The following is a 23,845-nucleotide window of genomic DNA, read 5'->3' as shown; positions in this document are numbered from 1 at the left end:
TTGTGGTTAGAGAAAACTTCTTCAAGTTAGGTTAGAATGTAACATTTTGTTAATAAAGTTTACAGTAGTAATATACAGTCATATTGAATAAAGCTTGTGGTTTAATGGACAATTTCTTTTACTTTTTTTACACTGCCTGTGCTTTAACTCTTTTTAGGATAACACACTATGATCTTTGTTATATAAATTTATCTAAAATTGTAAATCATGTTGGCTGAGAGGATATACTGCTCCTCCAATGGTAGCAGCTGTTTGTGCAAAAAGAACCAGAGAATTTTAATAAGTGTGTTGAAAATAATGCTCTTTTACTTTCTTGTTTAGATAGTAAATTCTTCAGAACTGATGTCATTCTGTGCGTGGGTGCAAACAATGAAAGATCCCCAATTGGTGCCTCAATGTATTTCCACAAAGCTGATAAACAATAGCAACCAGAAGTGGTTTTGACTGATATTTATTTGGTTTGGAGTTCCTTTACACTGAAGCAAAGCTGCCTGCCATTGTCCTTGGGACAGTTTAAAGGACCATGTGGTCTCTTCCTCCCTGCAGTGGATAGTATACTAGTATTATGTATTCTCCTCAGAGGTTACTGTATCAGCATGGTGTTATTCCTGTGTAAAACAAAGGAAATTCTTACTTCAGGCATCTCAAAGTTAGCCTTTCAGCTCTCCAAAAGGAACTTAATTTCTATAATATAACAATAGCAATATAATGCTAGTTTTCACAGGTGACAAAGAATATTACCTTTGTAAATCATAGTAAAGAAGGTACATGAGTTGATTTCTTAGTGTGGAGTTAATTTATTCTAACTCCCACCATTTTCTGATGTTAATTTTTATCTCTTTGGTAGCTCACTAGACGCTTGCCACCCATCAAGGAGGCCAAGCCCAGGCTGCAGAAGCTGTTCCGCGATTTCTGGTTGTATTCGGTGCTGATGGGATTTGCTGTGGAAGGATCAGGTACTCTGCATTGCTGCTCACATTTCAACTTTTGATGAAACTAAGTACAACTCTGTGCAAACCATTCCCAGTAGCTGGTAGAAAAAATACAGGCATATAGAGACTTCAAAGGAAACAACTTACATGACAGTTCTCTGGTGGGATTTCTTTAAATCTTTGCAGGTGTTTTTTTTTTTGTCAGATTCAGCACAATACAACTTGTACTTAGTTTTATTCCTAATAGCCTTAGTTCTGAGTTTTGATAGCCAGATTTCTGAAATGGAAGATAAGACACATGGGGTACAATGTTAATTAAGTAGAAACTTCACCTAAGTACACTTACTAAGTTTGGAACATGGATCATGTGCATTGAGTGTCTGTGCTTAAGAGCATGAAAAATCTGCCCTAGAAGTAGTGCAAAGCTTGGTAAAGGTAACTTTGTGAAACTTGATTTTTTTTTTTTTTTTAATGCTTCATTCCACCTTTCTACTTCTGTTCCAGGTCTTTGGCCAGAAGAGTGGTATGAAGGTGTGTGTGAAATTGCCACCAAGTCTCCATTACTCACCTTTCCCAGCAAAGAGCCACTGCGATCTGTTCTGCAGTACAATTCTGCCATGAAGAATGACACCGTGACTTCTGTAGGAATTAATTTCTTCTATTACCTCCTTCCATTATGTCTGCCAGTGTTAAATGACATGGTACCTGTGATATATTGAAATAGCACACCCCTTCAACCTGCCTCCTATTAGTGAAAAGCAGTTGTGTTATGCTATTCTTCTGACATCAGGGTGCATAAGTAACTTGGGGTCAGTTTTATGGACCTAAGTGTTTAGAGGGATAGCAACACCACCTTGATTAGGTGTAGAAACCAAGTTTTTGTGGAGATGGAGCCTCTTAGTGCTTTTTCATCCATTTTGTACCTGACAAAACTTGCACTGATTAAAAAAAGAAAATCAACAAAGTTTGAAAGGAAAAAACACATTCAGGCTTTCAAAGAAATGTTGAGATTGCTCTGGCTTGATACTGGTATTCTTCTCTCTCCCTAGAATTTGTAGGATAGATTTTACAGGACAGATTTTGCCCAAGGGCTCTTTTTGGCTTATGAAATCCCTTTGGCTCCCAAATAATACAGAAATCTGCATTGTGCCTGGATACATAGTTCTGTGACACCAAAGACTGGCACAAGTCCATGAGGTTTCAGGAGCTGGACAGTGCTGATGTTGGTCAAACTTGCATGCATTTAGTGTAAGAATTGTATTTCTTCATTGGAATAACTGCATGGGAAGTACCAATTATTTCTGCCAGAAGCTTGACTCCAGATTGAATTCTGTTCTGTATTTGAAGCATTGTGACTTGCTGAGTCAGGGGAGGTTGGTCTGAGTCTGTAGGCAGAAGCATCCTGACATATTGTTTGTGAAGGTTGAAATGTTAACAAATAGGTGAATGAATGTTTGAGGACACAAACTCTAATACAAGACTCCCACCTCAGATAAGTTCTTGTATTCATCTCTAGGCTGAATTGAATGAATTACGGAGCACCATCATCAATCTCTTGGATCCTCCTCCAGAGGTGTCAGCGTTGATCAATAAATTGGATTTTGCCATGTCCACCTATCTCCTTTCTGTTTACCGCCTGGAGTATATGAGGTTTGTGTCTATCTATATTTCATTTTTTCACTTATGAAACAGCAAAAAAACCCTAAAAAAAACCCAATCAGTTAGTTCCTGAAACAAACAAAATCTGAAATAAACAAAACCTGAAACAAATAAACAAAACCCCAAACATGCCAACTTACAAAACTCTCCTTCCCTAGGGTGCTACGTTCAACTGACCAAGATCGCTTCCAAGTCATGTTTTGCTATTTTGAAGATAAAGCAATTCAGAAAGACAAATCTGGTAAGATTTACCTGTCTAGGTTTCCTCTCAACTTGAGGTATGAGGCAATTATCTCCAGGCCTGCAAAGCAGAAGCAAATCAAGCAGCTATATAACAAAATGAATCATGTTCACCAGATTGCTGCTGCTTTATTCTTGCCAAGAACACTGGTTTTGTTTTGAAACAAGTTCAATATTGGCTGAGTAAACATAAACACTTTTTAACTGTTAAGCCTGGTTTATAAAACAAATGTAATTTTGACAATGAAATCTGTCACTTCTCTCCATTCCTCAGGCATGATGCAGTGTGTGATAGCTGTTGCTGATAAGGTCTTTGAAGCTTTCCTGACAATGATGGCTGATAAAGTAGGTTATCTGGCAACTAAAATTTTGAATTTGTATAAATGTTCTCATTTCAGTTTATGAAAGTGAGTTTGTCTGTTCCTTTAGGAGCTTCATACTTCTCTTTGGCATGTTTTTTAGCCTAAAACTAAGGAGAATGAGGAAGAGCTGGAGAGACATGCTCAGTTCTTGCTGGTGAATTTCAACCACATTCACAAGAGGATCAGGAGAGTTGCAGACAAATACTTATCTGGGCTGGTAGACAAGTGAGTATAGATTTCATGTTTCTCTTTTCACAATGACTGTTTAGTGGTTGCTTAGGCACTTGGTGACACTGGTCAAGTGGATTTCTTGGCTGCTACTTCTGCTGAAACATCTCCTTGAAAAATTACATCCAGTGGTGTTTTTAGCCTGAGCTCAGAAACCCCTGGTTAAAATGTGTGTCTGCTTAGTATTGCCATGGGTGGAGCAAAGCAAAGTGCCCATGATAGAAGTGCAGTCTCAGCTCCTGTGCAATGGCTTTCCTCAGCTTTTGGCTCTGGATAAAGCCAGGCTCTTGTGAGGCTCTGTGGCTTCTGTTGAGTATGAGCTTACCTAGGGATGTATAACCTGGCTCTTTGAGCAGCTCCCTTGATGGAATAATGGCCTTCTTCAGCTCTCCATGGTTATTGTGTTTCTGACTTCTGTCTTGCTCTAGATTTCCTCACTTGCTGTGGAGTGGAACTGTGCTGAAGACTATGTTAGATATTCTGCAGACATTGTCTCTGTCTCTTAGTGCAGTAAGTGCTTTTCTTTCCTAGAACTTTTCTTTTTTACTTTGTTCTGCATTTATTTGATACTTAATTGAGTTTGTAATTTGGTTTTCCTTTTACTAAGATTGATAAAATCTTCATTTTAAATTCTGTGAAGCAAGAATTATCTTTGCAATCCTATTTCTTAAGTAGTAGAACCAGTGCTAAAAAGTTGTTGTCAGATGTGGTTTACAATTGTTGAAATGTCTCATTTGAAATAAAATTTTGGTGGTGTTTTTCTGGTTTGTGGTTTGTTTGGTCTTCTGTGAATTATGGTTTTTAGATTGCATTCTCTCCAGTCTGTGTATGTGTATCCATATTTCCTGAATCTGTTATATACTAGAATTTTTGAAGATGGAAATGCTTTATAGAATTTTATTTTAATACTAAATGTTGAGGAAAGTGCTTTGGATTTTTGAAATTATATATTCTAAAAATCAAACTGGAATGTAAACAGTTTCTTTTAGAGATGTTCAAATTGAGAGCAAATGTCAGCAAAAAAGGTTTGGTAATCAGGCCTCTTGTTTGCTAAATGTGGTGTTAATGTCAGGTGGTGATGAATTTTCTCTTACTGAGAGTTGGTAATTGTTTCTTTTTAGGACATTCACAAGGACCAACCATACTATGACATTCCTGATGCTCCATACAGAATAACAGTCCCTGACACGCATGAAGCCAGAGAGGTGGGTGGCCCTCCCTGATTTATCAAAGAATGAAATAATCCCTCATTTCATAGCTTGGAGATAAATTAGTGAGCTACCCTGAATGGTCATTTTTTAAAAGTACTTCCCTAGGTAAGATTTTTCTAATAGGGTATGACACAGTATTTATGTTTTTCTAAATTAAAATTATTTTACTTGACTTAAAGTATGACAGTTCTTTTTTAATCAAGGGCACATTCAATTGTTACAGAAAATTCTAACTATGTCATGTTGCTACAACTGTCTTGCTCCCAATGTTACTTATTACACCCTTAAGACCAGTTCCTCTTGTTAAGTGTCCTGTATTTTACTGATTGTGTTGATGCTTTTTATTCTAGAGTATAGTGAAGGACTTTGCTGCACGCTGTGGGATGATTCTGCAAGAGGCAATGAAATGGGCTCCCTCTGTTACAAAATCTCATCTACAGGTAATGGGCCTGCTTCTGTGAAAATTTGATTTTTGCACATCTTGGACACTGCAAATCTACCTGAGGTTTATATTTCCTTTCCTAAAAAAGGAGCCTCAAGGGATTCTATCCTTGTGTGAAAGGACAACTAATTACTTTCCCTTCTTCCATGTAGTCCAAAATACTTTATCTCATAAGGGTTTTTTTTTGTCAGAAGTGATTCTTTTAAGAGAAGATCACAACCTTCAAGCATTTATCTTGATAACTTTATTCATTTTGAATATAGAAGGAGTCTTACTCTGTATAATTAGGAGGACATTCAGAAAATCTTACTGCCAGGGGAAGAATGCCTGGAAGGGATGAGTAGAGACAGTCTTTTGTCACAGTTGTGTGTGATTAAGTTTCCCATGGTTTGCAGTGATGCAGCACTTGCTTATGAGCTGCCTTGTTTTGAAGATAATGAAGTATTCTGGAGTTTGGTTTGTTTTTTTTTTTCAGGAGTACCTAAACAAACACCAGAACTGGGTATCAGGGTTGTCCCAGCACACTGGGCTGGCCATGGCTACAGAAAGTGTTTTGCACTTTGCAGGCTACAACAGGCAGAACACCACTCTGGGCGTGAGTATTGTTTGTTCCTTTGTGCAGAGAGACCTTGACAAGTTAGAGGGCTGAGGAGAAACCTCATTGCTGCCTACAACTTCCTCCCAAGGGGCAGCAGAGGGGCAGGCACTGATCTCCTCTCTGGGGACCAGTGACAGGGGGCAATGTCATGAAGCTATGGCAGGGAGGGGTTAAGGCTGGGTATTAGGAAAAGGTTCTTTCATTCAGGGGATGGTTGGGCACAGGCACAGGCCTCCCAGGGGAGTGGTCACAGCACCAAGCCTGATAGAGTTCAAGAGGTGCTTGGACAATGCTCCCAGTGGTGTGGTGTAATTGTTGGGTTTGTCCTGTGCAGGGCCAGCAGTTGGGCTCAATGATCCTTATTGGTCCCTTCCAACTCAGGATATTCTGTGAACCTGTATCTGTGGAAGAAATACACATAGTCCGTTCTTGATTTTGATCAGTCCTGGTGCTGTTGTATGTAACAGTCCTGATACTACTATGATTATAAGCATAAGGAAATTTAAAACATATGTGAAGAAATAAAAAGATAAAGAGGCAAATGGTTTGATATGAGCAGTATAAACACCTTGTTATGGTCTGGCCATAGGCAACCCAGCTAACTGAAAGACCAACTTGTGTGAAGAAGGACTACTCCAACTTCATGGCTTCTCTTAACTTGCGCAACCGTTACGCAGGAGAAGTAAGTACAGAGTTCCTTATGAATGTGGGGTGTCCAGAAGCTCTGGCATCACTTCTCAGGGGATGGTGTCCTTCCAACCCATACTGGTGTATGGGTCTATGTTACATGAAACATAGTCTATAAATCCCTTCAGGATAAAGAGTATAGTTTTCCTAGCTTATTAAACAGATCATTTTAGTGTTAGTCTTGCAGATAAAGCTAAAGATTAGATAAAGCTAAAGATTAGATTGCAGTTAAAGCTAAGGATTTGGTAAAGTAGTAATAAAAGATGCCTCTGTTTGTGGAGTTCCCTAATCAGCATGTGACCAATACTTAACTGGATGCCTAAAAATACTGTTCTTTGTTGAAAACCCCCCTCAATTTTACAGGTTTCTGGAATGATTCAGTTCTCAAATGCCACAGGACGAACATCTGACCTGAATAAACTTATGGTCAAAGACCTGAATGCTGCTCTTGAATCAAGCAATACTGAATCCTACACCCAGGCCATGTTTAAGTTGACTGCACTGCTAATAAGCAGCAAAGGTAATGAAAACCAAATGGAGTTCTGCTTTCTGATGGTGAATGCCAAGAATAATAAACTACAAAAACTATCCATATACCAACCCAGTATGTATCAACTTGCAGCAAGACTGTGTTTTGAATTTTTTCAATTAAGCTTATATTGGGGAAAAGCCTCCTTAAACCAAAAGCTATTTATTATTAGGAACTGATTATTACCTATGGTGCACACCAATTTCATGCTGATGTGGAAAGCAGTTGTTCTGTTGGAGAAATCTGAGTGAATGCTTGTTTTCAGACTGTGATCCCCAGCTCCTTCATCATCTGTGTTGGGGACCCCTGCGAATGTTCAATGAGCATGGCATGGAAACAGCAATTGCTTGCTGGGAGTGGCTGCTGGCTGCCAAGAATGGAATAGAAGTGCCGGTAGGAAGTGATTTAATTACTCATTCTCTGCCCCTGTGAGAGGGAAGAGAGAAGATTTTGGGAGATTCACAGATACTGTGAATCTGTGTCCAGGATGTTTAAATGTACTGTTAATCACTTTAGCCTGCCAGGAAGTTTCTGTTCCTGTATTGTTGGAAGTCTGAGCACCCCCACGAGGTGGACTGTGGGAAGCAGACCTTTCTCAACAACATAAATGTTACAGCAAAAGAAACCTGTTAGAATCCCAGCTGTAGAATTTACTTTGCTGATGAGATGCCTGAACTGTTCATGAACTGACTCTATACTATCACAAACTATAGAATTGGTGTTTTGAAACAAAGAGAAATCAGTGTCCCTGCTCATTAATCACCCTCTGGTATCTGGTATTGCACCATTACATGAAAATATAGGCTTGCAAATGTCCTAATCCTGTAACAGGCTAAGCTGGCTGTATTTTGTGAGATGGGATCAATGTAATGGTAATAAAGCAACTCAGCATGGTGCAGTAAGAAAGCTGCCTCTGGTAATTGCTTTGCTTAGGGAGCACCAGGTGTTTCACTTGCTGGAGATAATCATCCATCTGAATTTACTTAGTTGAGTTTACTTGCAGGTTTCAGTGGTTGACTTCTTAAGCATCAGTTTCATTTTTTTTCCATTGGGCATTTGGGGAAATGTCTTTGTATCTGGTTGAGGAGAAGAGAGAAGCACCCTTGGTTTGTCAGCCCCCTTACTACAAAGGATGCTGCTCCTGAGAGCAGGATCAGCAAAACTGAATTAGGTGCCATCTTTATGTTGTGCTTGATCAGCCAGAGTGTGTTCAGTGTGCTCAGGGGCCAAACCATGTCCTGCAGGTCATGGGAACCTGGTGTGTGCTTGTCCCTGCTGGGCTCGTGTGGGAGGCAGCAACCTTTAGTGGAGCAGGAGGATGGATGGCTTGGGGTGATCTAACAGTTCAGTGTCCTCAACAAAATGCAGTGCCTGGCTGCTGCTGCCTTTAGTCTCAGCTACTAGCTGAGATTCTGGGGGTGTCTCTCTTCCTTTTGTAATGTAGTATATGGAAGAAACATTTTCTTTCAGGTGGGATGTATAGACTTGTCTCTGCCTCTCTGTTAGCATTGCAGTCTGCAGTGAATTTTAATTGATGTAGTAGGTTCTTGTGTGTGCTGTGGGGAAAGTTTGTGCTTTTCATGTAAGAAGATGCTCTTGAAACAAGAAGCTCTGTCACCTTCCTTTTTGCAGTTCATGCGGGAAATGGCAGGAGCCTGGCAAATGACAGTGGAGCAGAAAGTTGGGCTGTTCTCTGCAGAGCAGAAAGAAGCAGATCCATTAGCAGCCTCAGAGGAGAGCCAGCCAAGGCCCTGTCCACCAGAGGTGACCCCACATTACATCTGGATAGAGGTGTGTATTTTTTCTGAATGTCCCACCGGTGGCAGTCTGTATTTCCTGTTGCTGTGATTTGGGGAAGGACTGGAGTCATGTGCTCACAGCCAGGAGAGCCACTCTGTTTAGATGAGCATAAACATTGAGGGGGAGAAAGGTGTTTGAAACAGAGAAGTCTAGGGGTGGGCTTTGAAATTCAGAAAGGTCAAAGGAGGCATGGTATGTCTGTCTCTTTTTCTCAGTTTTTGGTGCAGAGGTTTGAAATAGCCAAATACTGCAGTTCTGACCAGATCGAGATCTTCTCCAGCCTCCTCCAGCGCTCCCTGTCCCTGAACATCGGGGGGGCCAAAGGCAGCTTGAACCGGCACGTGGCAGCCATTGGGCCCCGATTCAAGTGAGTGCTCCTGGGTTTTCCTTCTGCAATCACAGAAATGGGAAATAAGGTTATAGAGAGATGGAAGAAAACAGCTAAACACTGCATGTTTAACTTGGCTTCAGGTGCTGAGAATTGCTTTAAACGCCTGCAGTGATGCAGTCTAAGCTCTGTTTTCAAAAGCAGAAGTTGATCACTTCAGCTTGAAAGTACTTTTTTTGGTGTTTCAGGAAATTTCATGAGATGATTTCATATAATGAATAGCCCACATCATGGATCTAGTAATGAATCTAGTCTTTGCTTCATCAGTTATTTTCAGCTTTTGTGACTTGAAGGCTTTCACTTTCTGTGGTTCAGCAGTCAGAGCTTTAAAGCAGACTGGTGATAATGTGAACAGGTTGCTAAGAGCTCTGAAACAGACACTTCTCAGGCTGCACTTACAGCTGTAGTTGTGGTTTGCATGGTGGGGTATTGGTCACCATTTTAGGAGAGCCAACATTTCCATTCTCTATTTTGCTTATTAGGTTGCTGACCCTGGGTTTGTCTTTGCTGCATGCTGATGTGGTTCCAAATGCAACTATCCGAAATGTTTTGAGAGAAAAAATTTATTCAACTGCCTTTGATTATTTCAGGTACTCTTTATTTTGAAACAACTCACTGAAAATGCGTTTGTGTTTTTCCTTGACTTTCAGTGATACTTCAAAGCAGCAACTGTTTTTATCTTATAGTGATTTTTCTTCCTTTCCTTTTTTATCCACTTTAACAGAAACTTGTCTTGTGCTTAAGTATGGTTCATTAATTATCTCAAAGAGGCTTAGGTATTAGTTTCAGATTTTATGTGTGATTTAAAAAGCAGCAATGTTTCTGTTCTTTTCCCCTTTTTTCTTATTTAAGTTTATTCAATGCTCAGAATCATATCTAGAGTTATATGGTTTAAAGAATTGCTGTTATAGTATGTGTGGCTGAAATACAGTTTCATTGTTTTCAAAGTACAGACACACTGAATCTGATTATTTCAACATTTGACACAGGCACAAAAGAAAATTTAATTGATAGGAATGTCTGAATGTGCAGAGGTCACTCAATCCTAATAATAACTTTCAAATGAATCTAGGATGCTGACAGACTGCTGCCCTAATTTTCAGCAACAATTGGAAGTTTGTGCTCTTCAGTCAGACATAATCAAGCCATGAGGATAAAATGTAGTGATGTGTGGTCTCATCCTTGTAGACTTCAGTCAGAATAAAAAGTACAGCTTGATTAGGCTGGTGAGGGGTTTTGACTGCTGGGAGTTTTTTTCCCCCAATGCATTCAATATTACATTATTTGTGTGATTTCTTCAAGCTGTCCTTCAAAGTTCCCTACACAAGGAGAAAAGAGGCTCCGTGAGGATATCAGCATATTGATCAAGTTTTGGACAGCAATGTTCTCAGACAAGAAGTATCTGACTGCCAGCCAACTTGTGCCACCTGGTGAGTTCCTTTAAGTGCTGTTTTAAAAGTGTCTGGTTTCTTTGGATTCTACATCAGATCTGTGCTCTGTTCTTAGATAATCAAGACACCAGGAGCAACCTGGATATCAATGTTGGATCTCGGCAACAGGCTACACAAGGATGGATAAATACTTATCCTTTGTCCAGTGGCATGTCAACCATATCTAAAAAATCAGGTATTTTTTTGATTGTAACCAGCTCATTACAGCCAATTTTACAGCATAGTTTATGTTCGGATATTTAAAGTCAATATTTATTTTAAACATCAGGCTCATATTCTGGCAGGCTATTTAGCTACCAGTGCCAGACTCTGAAAATCAAAGGCAGAAAAAGTCTCACTGGTGACAAGGAGGAAAGTTCTGATATCACCTAAGTTTTTTGATAGAATGTTCAGTTCTGTTGTGCAGGAGAAATAAGACTAGAAGAGATCAAGTTGTATTGAAATCCTGTAAGGAAATTTTTTGCTTTATGGAAACATGCCCCTAGTGCTTTTTGGGGCAGAGTGACATTAGAGCGTGGACTGTATTTTTGTACAGTTTTAAAGCTAGTGCTCCTTCTTTTTAGAAGACTGTCGTGTTCCTAAAGGGAATGCACTGCTGGCTACAATAATATCTCTGTATTGTACTCCATATATTCAAAGAAGACTTGCACGATGAGTGGCTGCAATGCTGACTTCCTGCTGCCACTCTGATCTAAGTTACAGGTGTCCTGTGGCCATTCAGTTCTTCTGTGTCCATGTTTCCAGCTGTGGACAGTTTGAAAGTACAGTTTCACCTGCTGAACAAAAGCCACTGAAAACTTTTAAATCCTTTTCTCCAGGAATGTCCAAGAAAACAAACAGGGGGACACAGCTGCACAAGTACTACATGAAGCGCAGGACATTACTGCTCTCATTGCTGGTGAGTCATCAGAAGGATGGGCAAATTGTATGAATTTCTAAGACCCTCTTATTGTTGCAGGATATATAAACTAAAGTATGACATTGAGAGTGTTTTGCTTCTTCCAGAAAACCCTTTATTTTTCCTGTTTTCTTCAGGCTACTGAGATCGAACGCTTGATCACATGGTACAATCCACTGTCTTCCCCTGAGCTAGAGTTGGATCAAACTGGAGAGAGCAGTGTGGCAAACTGGAGGTCTAAATACATCAGTCTTAGTGAGAAGCAGTGGAAGGATAATGTGAATCTGGCTTGGAGCATTTCTCCTTATCTTGCTGTGCAGCTGCCTACCAGGTGAGATATTTCAAAAGAAACAACCAATGCAATTACTGCTGCCTTAGAAGTTGAATGAGTATTTACAGTAAATACTGATAGCACTTGCTGCTGGTTGCAGCCTCTTGTATACTGTCACAACTGTTTGAGACCTTTGAAAAGAACTAGATTACTTAATAGACTCATTTGGCTCAGTCACTAATGAAGTCCACCTGCCTTTCCTACCATCTGCTCTTTGCCAGTGCTTAGACAGTGTTTGATTCAGAAGAAATCAGGTTTGTTTTTTAATAGCATTCAGCCCATTAGCAAGCATAGCATTTAAGCAGTGCTAAAAGTATCTTGGAATGCAGTGTTTTTGCTAGATATTGGTTTGCCCTTTACTATTATAGGAGAATTTGCATAGTTGGCTCCGGAAGGGAAAGGAAATTCTTTCCCCCTTACGACAGTGATAGTTTTTGCCAAGTAGAGTTCTGTACACTGCTTGCTGTAGAATCCCAGACAGAATATTTCAGCCAAGAATCCACTAGTGGAAGTGGGCTGAAATACAACTGGTTTATACAAAAGCACTGGATGAGGACCAGTTATTTCAGAATCCCCTTTCCACAAGCATATTGGGGTATGTTACTTCATAGTTGGACTATGTTTATTGAGCATATAGTTTTCTGCCTTCTGCTGTTCTCATCTTCACATAAATAGAAGAAGCCATCAAAATTTTCTAATAATGCTATTGTGTTCCTGGTTATACTTAGGTTTAAGAACACTGAAGCTATTGGAACAGAAGTGACTCGTCTGGTCCGGTTGGACCCGGGAGCTGTTAGTGATGTTCCTGAGGCAATAAAGGTACCTGTGAATATTTTTACTGTTACAGGGCCCCAGGAGGCCCATTTCACTCAGATGTATTGGAAAATACAGTCTTGACTTACTATGGTGTATGTTCTAGTGCTAGGAGAGAATAACAGAATAGCTGTGGAAATAGGATGCTGAGAGGAGAATCCCAGCAGTAAGAGGAGGTAGCCAGTTAGCTAATGGTGCATTTTACTTCTGGGTATTCTCACTGTACACAAAATGGCTCAAAACTCATCACTTGCAGCACAACCACCATTTCTGTTCCTTTGGCAAAATAAGTGAAAAGATCAATGGACCAAGCCATGATGAGTGCTGCTGAAGTTATTTTAAGCATAAACTTTTCTGTGTATCCAGAGGCCAAGGTCTGGAAGTGAGGAAGGCTCATCATGCTGATCTGCTGTAGAGCACTTTAGTCCTGTGAGGGACAGTCTTGTCAGAACTGTGTATATCACCTGTAACATAGATGGGAAGAAAATGGAACCTTTTTTGACCCTTTCAAAATGTCTCATCCTTTCTTCTTTCTCCATGTACAAGAACTGGATTGTACTTTTAGTAACTTCATTTGGTTTTTGGGAGGTGAGGTGATTCCAACAGCTAGGTTTCCATGGAAAAAAATGCATTCGATAAAACAGCTCTGGTTTTGTAAAAACGAATGTTCTATATTTCACTTGCCCTGCTGGAGGGAGCTAGATGACAGCATTACTGTCTGATGTGTAGCACCCACACACCAGGGAGTGCTACAAACCCCTGATGTGTCTGACCTGCTTTTTCAGTACCTGGTTACCTGGCACACCATCGATGCTGATGCACCTGAGCTCAGCCACGTCCTGTGCTGGGCACCCACAGATCCACCAACTGGCCTGTCCTACTTCTCCAGCATGTATCCACCCCATCCTCTGACAGCCCAGTACGGAGTTAAAGTCCTGAGATCTTTCCCTCCGGTAAGAAGAGTCCCTGGAAAGCCTCAACACTCCAGGGGAAGTTATGGCCCTGGTCACTGTGGCCACAAGTTTCATTTTAATGCCATGGAGAGGCATGTGCTAAATGGGCATAGCACACTGCAGAATGTGCACACAGTGGGATAGAAACTTGACGTTGATTTTCACATGTAAACCTGGCTCATGTATTTGCAGCTTTGTTGTAAATGACACTAAGCTGAATTCTTCAGACTGCCATTCTCAAATTATCTCTTTTGCCTCTTCTTTCAAAGATAAAGTTGTTTCTTCTAAGGGTGCAGAAAGCTGTTTTTTAGCACTTGTCAGACTTCTATTAGGACTATGAAGTACATGATTATTAATTATATTTTTGAAGGGAGTAACTAAACAGAATAATACTTAGATATGAGAGAGTTGCATGCATAGTTTAAAATGAAGAGGCAGTGGGATTTTGTTTATCACCTAACTGAAAGGAGCTTTTCTCTGTATATGTGACTCATCTTCCTTTCTGACTACTAAAGCAAAACAGTAAAGCCCTGCCATCCCTTCTCTTTCAGGATGCTATTTTATTCTACATTCCACAGATTGTTCAGGCACTGCGGTATGACAAGGTGAGATTATGAATCAGCTGCACATGAAGAAAACAGATTTTTAATGCAGCTTTTAGATTTAAAGCAGTAAATAAACCAAAAATTAAGCATAATCTAATGCTGATTATTATTATCCTATCTTTAATACATAGAAGAAAAATTGTCTCTAGGGGCTGGCTGGTTTTGGATACACCTCTTTTATGAACACATAAACTTGACAAAGACTGTGTAGCTTATCTGTCAGGAAAGAGATTTTGTTATGGGAAACCCCAGGTGAGGACTCTGTTTAAATAGAGCTTTTGGAGGTCTGCATGAGACAACGAGAAATGAAGTTAAATCATTACCCTTAATCATTTTGCTGTAGAGTTAACCAGAGAAGACATCTCGGCATGGCTTGTGCTTATCACATGTATGAAATCAGATCTCAGCCTTATCTTGCAGAAGCCAAAGTAAAGCTTGACAGCCAAGTTCAGAGTTCATTAATGTGAGATCATTCCACCTGCCAGCAAGGCAGTGAACTCTGGTCAGTGCTTTGTTTTCAGGTGAACATATTCCCATCCCACAGTGTAGGTGACTGACTGCAGTTATTCTTTGAGAACTCTGCAGTGCAGAGCACAAACATCAGACACCTGTCTGTTAATATCAGTCAAACACCTCTAGAAACACCTACAGACTACAAAAGTAATTGCAGGTAGAGGAAAGGGAATGTGGCTGCTGGAAGGAGTAGGATTTTCTTGGACACTTCAGTTTCGTAAGTGTCTTCTTATTTCCAGAGTTTCAGTGGAACTGTTCCAGCACATGCAGTTCTTACCAAACTGTACAGTCCCTGTGACACTGTGTAGATTGCTGGTATTACAGGAGCATGTGGTGATGCCAGGCAACACCAGTGTCCCTGTTACACTGTGCTTTGTAGACGTAGTAGAAGATGCTCTGAGCTCAAAGAGATTTGAAATCCAAAAAGAACAGATGGAAAATGGCCTAGAGGTGGGGAAAGGCTGATGAGAATAACAGAATAGGTCAGTAACAAAGCTGAAAACAATTTAAGATCAGGTTGCTACCTTTTAAAATACACTGTCATTCATATCTCTTTAGCAAAATGAGAGGGTGCAGAGGTCTTCTTTCCATCCATTTAAACTTTCTGAGTTTGAAGAATCGCTGTTAGAAGCAGTAATATTGAGTCTGAGAGTTGTAGAACTTTGATCCTTACTGGTCTGCCTGTGGTTGCAGATGGGTTACGTTAGGGAATACATCCTGTGGGCAGCTTCCAAATCTCAGCTCCTGGCTCACCAGTTCATCTGGAACATGAAAACCAATATCTACCTGGATGAAGAAGGACATCAAAAAGATCGTGAGTGCTTTAAAATGTAATTTGACTTGACTCCTTTCCTTTTCCTAGTCCAATCTAAATTTTCTTCCTGCTTCTTGCTTGTCAGGAAGAATACTTTTAGCTGGGAAATTCTCTTTTACTTATAGAGGTAGGGCCCATTCTGCATCAGTGCCTGATAGAGTCTGTGAAGAGAGACAGGGTGCTGGTTCCCTCAGTACCTTTTTCTGAATAACATCCAAAGGTGCTGATTTCCATCACCCATATCATTTTACTTTCTGAAATAAGCTTCTGACACAGATGCTTCCGTTTTTTCACATGCAGCTGACATTGGGGAACTTCTGGAGCAGTTAGTGGAGGAGATAACTGGCTCATTGTCTGGCCCAGCCAAGGAGTTCTACCAACGGGAGTTTGATTTCTTCAATAAAATCACCAATGTTTCAGCCATTATCAAGTAAGAATTGTACTTCAGAAATTGTGCTCAGTTTGTGTAAGTTTGAAACAAACCTGAGGCTAGTGTGTAGAGTAATGTATAATATGCAGATAATTAAAAGGTAATTCATCTTTCTAGGCCATTCCCTAAAGGAGATGAAAGAAAAAAAGCTTGTTTGAGTGCTCTGTCTGAGGTGAAAGTGCAGCCTGGTAAGATGTCATTTAGTCATATAAAATTGTGGGCTTTTGCATTCAACATGATTATTTATTTTCTGCAAGCAGATCTTGAAATCCCTATGAGTGGCAGTTTGTAGAGATTTCAGTTTTGGTGCTGGTGGCTGTTCTTGTTTGATTATTTCTTTCTTGAAAAAAATTCAAATATTTTTGTCCATCCAGTAATATCTATATAGTGCATCAAAACTTACCCAAAAGCAAGTTAGATAATGCATATAGTGGATAAAAGTAGAAGTGTGTGTCTGAAAAGGAAGGATAAATAAACTCTTTTGCTTTCTACCACCTTGTTTTAAAATACGTGGTGTTTATGAGAGGTTTGTTATTTCAAGAATGAAGCATGTCCAGTTCCTTAATTTCTCCCCTTTCTTCCATCAGGCATTCCCTTGAAATGTCATTATCAGAGGATACTCTCAAATCTTGAATGTACATTTTCCCAGCCTGAATCTTCTCTTTAAAATGGAGTTTAATGGAAGCTTTTCCTGACCTCTAACAGGTCTCACACCTTGTACCATGTGTTGGTGGCTGAGGGCACTGCCCACTGGGGCTGCTGCCACATCTAATTCAGGACTGTTGTAAGAGATGTCCTCTCTGTACCTTTCTGTGGTACAGGTTCTGCAGTATTAGCTCAAAACTGTATTTTATTAGTTTCTGGAAATCCCTCACTAATGCAAAGGATGCCACATCCTTCATGGCTCACAGACTGTAATCTCCAGTTTCTCTCTAACATTAATTCAAAACAATGTATTGAAGTTGTAGACACTGACATCAGTTATTGTCCAACTTGCATTGTCTCACAGTGGATTTGTTCTCAGCTGTCTGCTGTTTTGCAGGCTGTTACTTGCCCAGCAATCCTGAAGCAATTGTTCTGGATATTGATTACAAATCAGGAACTCCTATGCAGAGGTACCATGCTCTTGTTATATTTTTATTTTATATATATATATATATATATGCTTGTTAATTAATGACATTCAAATATTTTTCTATAAATTTTTGTTTGGCTAATTGCACTCATCATCATCTTTGTTTCTTCTGCAATTTAGTGCAGCAAAAGCACCCTATCTTGCCAAATTCAAAGTGAAACGATGTGGAGTCAGTGAGCTTGAAAAAGAAGGTAACTGCAACTTAATCATTGATATTACTAATTAATAGTCAGCAATGCCTTTAAAACTGCCTGCTTTTAGTGACCTGTACCACTGCAGAAAAAGGATTTCTGTGTTGAACTTTATCTGCCATGATTCAGCTGAGAAATTAAACTGGATCAAAGGAAGAGAGAAGAAAATGCTGAAAACTTTTTTTTTTTAAAGTTCCAAGAAGCAAGAGCACACAGGGCTCTTGAAGAAATTATAACAGTTACTTTAGACTAAAATAGAAATCACTGGCCTTTTCTGGGTTTTTAGACAGTAGCAAAATCCAGATTTTGGCAGATTTTCTCTCACAAGACATTTTGTGGGAGTTTCCAGCTGACTGGCTCAACGCAATGCAGGCATTTATCAGGTAAATCACAAACAGCGGTTTGAGATGTTCTAATTCCAGTAGACAAAGGAAACTGTCTTATGATAATTGCCTTGTAAAGCAGAAATATCTGTGGTGCACTGCAGTGGAATGCTGTGGGTTTGAGTGCAGAGGGCTTGTCATGACAGAAAGTTGAAATTGAATTCCATGGACTAATTCAAGTGCATGTGTGCTTTTTGCTTGGTTCCCTTGTTGCAGGTCTGCGTTGTCGCTCTGACTCCATCAATGAGAGTGAGGAGGAGGATGAGGACAGTCAGAAGGTTTGCTGGCAGGCTGCAATCTTTAAAGTGGGCGATGACTGCAGACAGGTACAAAGCTCTTGGGCTTTGCACTTAGAGGAGGCAGATTTGTAGGTGATAATGCATAAAAAGGAAATAATTTTAATATAGAAGTATTTTCCTTTGGAACTTTGGTAATCTCTGCTAGTTATGGACTGAGAGGGAGAACTGTGTGGTACCCCTAGAGAAATTCTGGTTTGGAAATAAAGGCCATTCTGTCAAGACAGGTTTACCAAGCCTTAAAAATTTTTTCACAGAATTTATTTTTCAATTGAGCTATTGGTAATATAGCTTTAGTTCCTAAGGTGGGATCTTGTACATTGAAGTTTGATTGATTAAGAGGGAATGCTGGTTATTATCCCTGGAGTTATTAATAGCCCTTTTACCAAAGGGTGATAGGCAGTTCATTCTTAGGTCAGCAGTTAAATCATCAGTGTTGCTTGCTGCCCACTCACACAGCATTTATCAGTTCCCTTTTTGATTTCCCCCTTAGTGCATACACAAGCACACATCTGCCCACCTGCTTAACTTAATGTGCACTTCAGAGTTCTTCAGAGCATGTTTATAATCCAGTTTATGACCTGTAACCCCTGTAATGTTTGTGCAATTTTTTTTCTTGTCTGACAGGACATGTTAGCTTTACAAATCATCGATCTCTTCAAGAATATATTTCAGCTGGTAGGCCTGGATCTTTTTGTGTTTCCATACAGAGTGGTGGCCACAGCTCCTGGGGTAAGTGAGCAATTAACTGTTGTGCTGTAGAAAATTCAAAAATACTTTCTTCCAGCATACATAAAAATTCCATTCTACAAGGGAGTACTGCTCACACCACTTATGCCAAATATTTGGAGTACCAGCAATAGAGTCTTTCCTCTCCTGCTTCCTGCCTTTCTAAAGCTTTTGGCTCTGAAATTTTGCTGCTTGCACTGTTGTTTGATTTCTGGGACTGTGTTGTGCAAAGCAGTGGAAAGTCACAGAGTTTGGCTTAGTTGCATGGAAATCCTAAAAGAGAGGATATACTTTTTTTTAAATTAATAAACTAGAAAATTTTTATTTGGTGATCTATAGGCTTCCCCACATTTCCTAGAGAACCTGTATGACTGCCAAGAGCCATGAACAAAATATATTTGGGAGCATGCTTCACAAACCTGTTTCTCTTCTTGCCCTGCAGTGTGGTGTTATTGAGTGCATTCCTGACTGCACGTCCCGTGACCAGCTGGGCAGGCAGACAGACTTTGGGATGTATGATTATTTTACAAGGCAATATGGAGATGAGTCTACCCTTGCATTCCAGAAGGTAAAATATCAGTGGGCAAGCACAGCAAAATATCAACTGAGAAACATTCTACCTTTAAGGAATAATAACAAATAATTGCATAATGATTACTAGAATGCTGTATCTAATTCCTGATGCTTATAATTCATTTTTAGCTATTAGTGAGTTAGCTCAGGAAGTAATTGCAGCTATAGATGTATGGAGAATGTCATTGGATATTGCTTCAAACTAATCATGAATGGAAGAAAAAAAGCTTTGTTTGTCTGTCTCATCTCCTGATGGGGAGTTATTAAATTCTGTCAGTTGTTCTGATTTGTTTTAACTTGTTGTTTGTACAGGCCCGCTATAATTTCATCCGCAGCATGGCTGCCTATAGTCTGCTCCTGTTCCTGCTCCAGATTAAAGACAGGCACAATGGCAACATCATGCTGGACAAACAGGGACACATCATTCATATTGGTCAGTCATATGCACCTCTGAATGTCAGTTATTACCTTTGCTTTCTGCTCTTAAGTACTGCTGATAACAGACAATAAGCCATTTCCCCTTAGATCCATCTGTATACTGGTTTCACTGTTTGTAAACATTCATGGAAGGTTTCCATGCCTTCGTGCCAAGTGTTTTGTGTTTGTGTTGGCTGATTCTGTGTCAATTTAGCTCTGTAAAGTTTTGTCAGGTTCAGGAGAGTGTATACACACATATGTATGGATGACACATGTTTATGTACTCATGCATGGATACTTGTGTGTATGTGTTTAATGATAGAAATGTGTCTTTGGATTCCTTTCATCACTGAAAGAGTATGAATTAAACTTGACAAGTAGATTTATATAGTTGTGTGAGGTTGTAACCTCTGCTTTAGCTTTGCTTTTCTGGAACTGCACAAATATTTCAGCAGTTTATTTGATATCACCATTCTTACATCTATTCTCATATCATGGTGATGATGCTTTTGTTGGTATTCTTACACTTCACCAAAGCTTTTTTCTAGTTGCAGTTAAAATGTTTACATTAATACATGCAATCCACATCTCTTACTTCTGTCAGCTTTAAGAGCACACAATTAACCAACAAAGTTTATGAGGCAGTTTATCTTTTGTGCACAGATTTTGGATTCATGTTTGAAAGTTCACCTGGTGGAAACCTGGGCTGGGAGCCTGACATTAAACTGACTGATGAGATGGTGATGATAATGGGAGGGAAAATGGAGGCAACACCATTCAAATGGTTTATGGAGATGTGTGTCAGAGGCTATCTGGCAGTCAGGTAAGGTGTTCTTAGCTGCTCAGAGTGGAAGTTCTTGCATGCCCAAAGCCAGATGAGAAAAAAATTATAACAAATGTTGATTTGTAGGGAATCTGTGCCCGGTAGTCTTGCAAACTTTGAAACAATGTAATAATCCTGCTATTTTACATCTTATCTTTGTTGTATTTTTCTGTCCTTATGTTATATTTTAAAATTTTATATAGTCAATATATAAATGGGATGTTTCACACATTTCCTTACACAATTTAGTGCACTGTTAATACAATTAGAAACTACTGTCTTGGAATCAAGATCATTTTGGTTCCTTGAGGGGAAACAGTCTGGACAAAGTTCTTGTGACAAAGCAAATGTGTCACTCAAGTAGCAGAATAATAGCCTGGTAGATAATAAATGTTCTGAGCAAGAGGACAGGAAAGAGAAAGGAAACTGGGCTGATGTAGCAATGAATTACCCAGAGTAATTAAGATTAAAAGATAGTATGTTTCTGTGTGGTGTTGCTGGTTTCAGCCTTTTGAACTGTTTTGGTGCACTGCTTCACCTTTCTGATGCCAAAGAAATGTTGTTTGCTAAAGCATTACTTTGCATAATCCTTCTTGAGACTTCATCTTGCAGCATTCTGACAGTCCAGCATAAAGGAGTGACATTTAATTAAAGTGACAGATTGCAAGCAATGGTGTAGCTTCACCAGCAAATGTAAGAGCATTATCTGTGTTGATTTAATTACAGAAAAAGGTGGGATCCAGTTCATTGAACTCCTCAGTTTGTCTGCTTTACCTGCAAAGGCTGCAGGAGTCTGAATGCTCTGGTTTTGTCCTCTTTTTCTCTAGGCCTTACATGGATGCTGTGGTCTCACTGGTTACCCTGATGTTGGATACGGGGCTGCCCTGTTTCCGAGGGCAGACAATCAAGCTGTTGAAGTAAGTCAGCAATATGTGTGAACTGGAAAATGATTTTTATTAAAATGTTATGTCATTTGTACCAAGTGGTTTCACAAGAAGTAGCTACTTGCAGGAAGTGAAATCACACCTGGCTGAGCTTGTGCAAAGACACATTTGTACCATGTTCAAAGGAAACCTCACTAATTTTCTCTTATTTGTGATTTTCTGTATATAGACATAGGTTCAGCCCCAACATGACTGAAAGGGAGGCTGCAACTTTCATCATCAAGATCATCCAGAATTGTTTCCTCAGCAACAGGTTTGGCTTCTATGCATGTTTTCTCCCTATGGCTAAAGGAAGGCCATCAGGCTTTGAGCAGAGCTGAAAAGTAGAGTTTTATCAGTCAGATGCCAAAATTTTTTGAGTCATTGATAGTGCAGGATAGCAGCTTTGTTTCTGAATGTGCTGCATTTCCTCTCTTTTGTGCTGGGAAGGAAGACCTAAGTCCAGGGTGGTCAAATAGCATGGCTGGTTAGACTAAAGAATAAATGTAATAATTAAACATCTTAAATGCATGTTTTATTTTGCTAGATAATACAGACTTTGTGGGATATATTGGAGAGTCTAATACAAACTCTTGTGTCGTTCCATATGGGGTCAGATTGAGACCAGTGCCACTCACTGGCTCAGATACAGCCCCATTAGAATGGAGGTTCCAGTGCTCCCTAGTGCACCTGCTCAGAATCTCAGATTAATATTGGGGGGTGAAGGCAGTGACACTGGTGTGTGTGAATGGCCAGAACCAGCTTAGTTCTGACAAGCCTGAGCTTTTCTACCTGTGGCATGGTTAATCTGTGACCTGAATAAGCTCTACCCATGGATAATTGAGTTATCTGTAACAAGCTGAGATCTGTTTGCTCAGTCACTCATCAGAGATGCTGCTGTTAATGCTCTTATTTCCCTGCACTTTTATTTTCATTAATTAGCATTCTCCTTAATTAAGATGACTTTTATTTCCATATAATCCTGTCTCCATGCAGCCCTGATGATCTTGATTGATTCATTATGCATTTCCTTCTCCTAAAACAAGCTGCAAATGCCATGTAATGTGCTTGTGGCTTATCCAAACACAGGATCCAAGCTGCTGATGCTGTTGCCACACTGGGAAGTGTGGAAATACATTTTAAAACTAGTTTAAACAAGAGCAGGATGTTTTGTGCTGTCCATAACAGTAACTGGGCCTTCACAATGCCTTCAAAGAATGGAGAGCTAGTTTTGATTAGCAGCTGATTTCCTTCACCCGTGTTTTGTCTCTGTGAGATCCTGATGAATGTTTCTTGACAATGGGTGTAGTGTTTTTTTAAACTTTTCCTTACCTCTGGTTTGCTTTCCTTCTCTAGGAGTAGAACATATGACATGATCCAGTACTACCAGAATGACATCCCCTACTAGACACTAGAGATCTACTGCCCAAGTGAAACGTGCAACCCCGTGCCCTCACTCTAAACTCGTGACAAACAGGACATGCTCTGTCACACCTGGCTATCTACCCTCTGTGTATGTGTGTGTACATGTTGGGTACATCCTGACCATTGCAACAATCAGTTCTGATTCATTCCTTTCTCTATACCAGGTTATATATATTACTGTTATTCCCTGGATTTTTGGAGTTGGGTTGCAATCACAATAAAAATTGTATTACAGTTGTGAATGTGTGAAAGTGGTAAAGCTTGAGGAGTTCAATAATTTTTCAAGCAATGCAAGGATTTTATAATGTCTTTAAAAAGTAAATTAAACCCTTTCCTGCACAATCGCACAAAATGCCATGGAAGGGAAGGGTATGGATTTCTTTTTGGAAACAGAAATGTTAACTTGTTCCAGTTTTACTGTAGAAAGAGCTTGATAATCATCCAGGGTGGTGATGTCTGTGTAGCTGTGTTCATATTTTGCACTGTACATGGTCCCTGCTACATGGTCAGTATTTCATATGTACATGAAGAATGTATTTTTTCCTTTTGTGTGTTTTAAAAAGAGACTCTACTGAAGATATATTTAATCTATAAAATATAATAAAATACCTTAGACTTCGTGTCTGTTGCAAATGTTTTACCTTAGTGTGTATTATATTACGCCATTTCTTTCTAATAGAGAAATCTAATTTATTCTTCAGCTCTTTGTCCATCTCAAGTGACATTTTTCATTCGTAAAATAAATGTTTGGTGCAAGAGCTGGGATGTAGGACCAAGGTAAAGCTCCCCAGTGTTGCTGACTAAGGGCCTCTATCCTCGGCTGGGACATAGGTCTTTTGGGTTTTTTTTTCCCTACCTACATGCTTGTCCTTCTACATGGACTCTTTAACAAAGGAGCTGTCCCCTCTTTAGGGGATTTTTTCCCTCTCTTTAGGGGGATTTTTCCCTTTTGGGTGCTTTTCCCGAGTGTCCGGATCGTGCCCTCAAGGGAAGGAAGGGAGTGCCCAGCCTGGGCAGGGCCCCGGGGCTCCCCCTGGCGGCCGCTGCGCGAGCGCGAGCACCAGCG

At 39.8% G+C, this 23,845-nt stretch overlaps 1 protein-coding gene across 2 annotated transcripts in view; it reads left to right on the top strand.

Annotated features, from left to right (window-relative positions):
• PI4KA (phosphatidylinositol 4-kinase alpha) overlaps window positions 1–23,412 on the top strand; it is a 54,571-nt gene extending 31,159 nt beyond the window's left edge. For both annotated transcript variants that reach the window (XM_071445437.1, XM_071445436.1), the window contains exons 20-55: window positions 848–956; window positions 1,437–1,573; window positions 2,449–2,582; window positions 2,750–2,832; window positions 3,106–3,176; window positions 3,294–3,418; window positions 3,850–3,931; window positions 4,543–4,626; window positions 4,983–5,072; window positions 5,550–5,669; window positions 6,262–6,354; window positions 6,723–6,879; window positions 7,154–7,281; window positions 8,521–8,679; window positions 8,904–9,055; window positions 9,559–9,666; window positions 10,379–10,506; window positions 10,583–10,702; window positions 11,346–11,425; window positions 11,563–11,756; window positions 12,485–12,575; window positions 13,355–13,522; window positions 14,074–14,127; window positions 15,334–15,454; window positions 15,755–15,884; window positions 16,002–16,072; window positions 16,927–16,999; window positions 17,140–17,210; window positions 17,810–17,919; window positions 18,517–18,621; window positions 19,061–19,186; window positions 19,504–19,624; window positions 20,272–20,431; window positions 21,259–21,348; window positions 21,545–21,628; window positions 22,711–23,412. In XM_071445437.1, the coding sequence (XP_071301538.1) occupies window positions 848–956; window positions 1,437–1,573; window positions 2,449–2,582; window positions 2,750–2,832; window positions 3,106–3,176; window positions 3,294–3,418; window positions 3,850–3,931; window positions 4,543–4,626; window positions 4,983–5,072; window positions 5,550–5,669; window positions 6,262–6,354; window positions 6,723–6,879; window positions 7,154–7,281; window positions 8,521–8,679; window positions 8,904–9,055; window positions 9,559–9,666; window positions 10,379–10,506; window positions 10,583–10,702; window positions 11,346–11,425; window positions 11,563–11,756; window positions 12,485–12,575; window positions 13,355–13,522; window positions 14,074–14,127; window positions 15,334–15,454; window positions 15,755–15,884; window positions 16,002–16,072; window positions 16,927–16,999; window positions 17,140–17,210; window positions 17,810–17,919; window positions 18,517–18,621; window positions 19,061–19,186; window positions 19,504–19,624; window positions 20,272–20,431; window positions 21,259–21,348; window positions 21,545–21,628; window positions 22,711–22,762 (3,981 nt within the window). In that variant the 3' untranslated portion in view covers window positions 22,763–23,412. The remainder of the gene's footprint in view (window positions 1–847; window positions 957–1,436; window positions 1,574–2,448; window positions 2,583–2,749; window positions 2,833–3,105; window positions 3,177–3,293; window positions 3,419–3,849; window positions 3,932–4,542; window positions 4,627–4,982; window positions 5,073–5,549; window positions 5,670–6,261; window positions 6,355–6,722; window positions 6,880–7,153; window positions 7,282–8,520; window positions 8,680–8,903; window positions 9,056–9,558; window positions 9,667–10,378; window positions 10,507–10,582; window positions 10,703–11,345; window positions 11,426–11,562; window positions 11,757–12,484; window positions 12,576–13,354; window positions 13,523–14,073; window positions 14,128–15,333; window positions 15,455–15,754; window positions 15,885–16,001; window positions 16,073–16,926; window positions 17,000–17,139; window positions 17,211–17,809; window positions 17,920–18,516; window positions 18,622–19,060; window positions 19,187–19,503; window positions 19,625–20,271; window positions 20,432–21,258; window positions 21,349–21,544; window positions 21,629–22,710) is intronic.
• The last annotated feature ends 433 nt before the right edge of the window (window positions 23,413–23,845 follow it).

Source organism: Agelaius tricolor, unplaced genomic scaffold (assembly GCF_023055355.1).
Source record: "Agelaius tricolor isolate 1412-34295 unplaced genomic scaffold, bAgeTri1.0.p SCAF_20, whole genome shotgun sequence".
Lineage (NCBI taxonomy): Eukaryota > Metazoa > Chordata > Aves > Passeriformes > Icteridae > Agelaius > Agelaius tricolor.
This window is presented reverse-complemented; position numbering and strand designations above follow the sequence as displayed.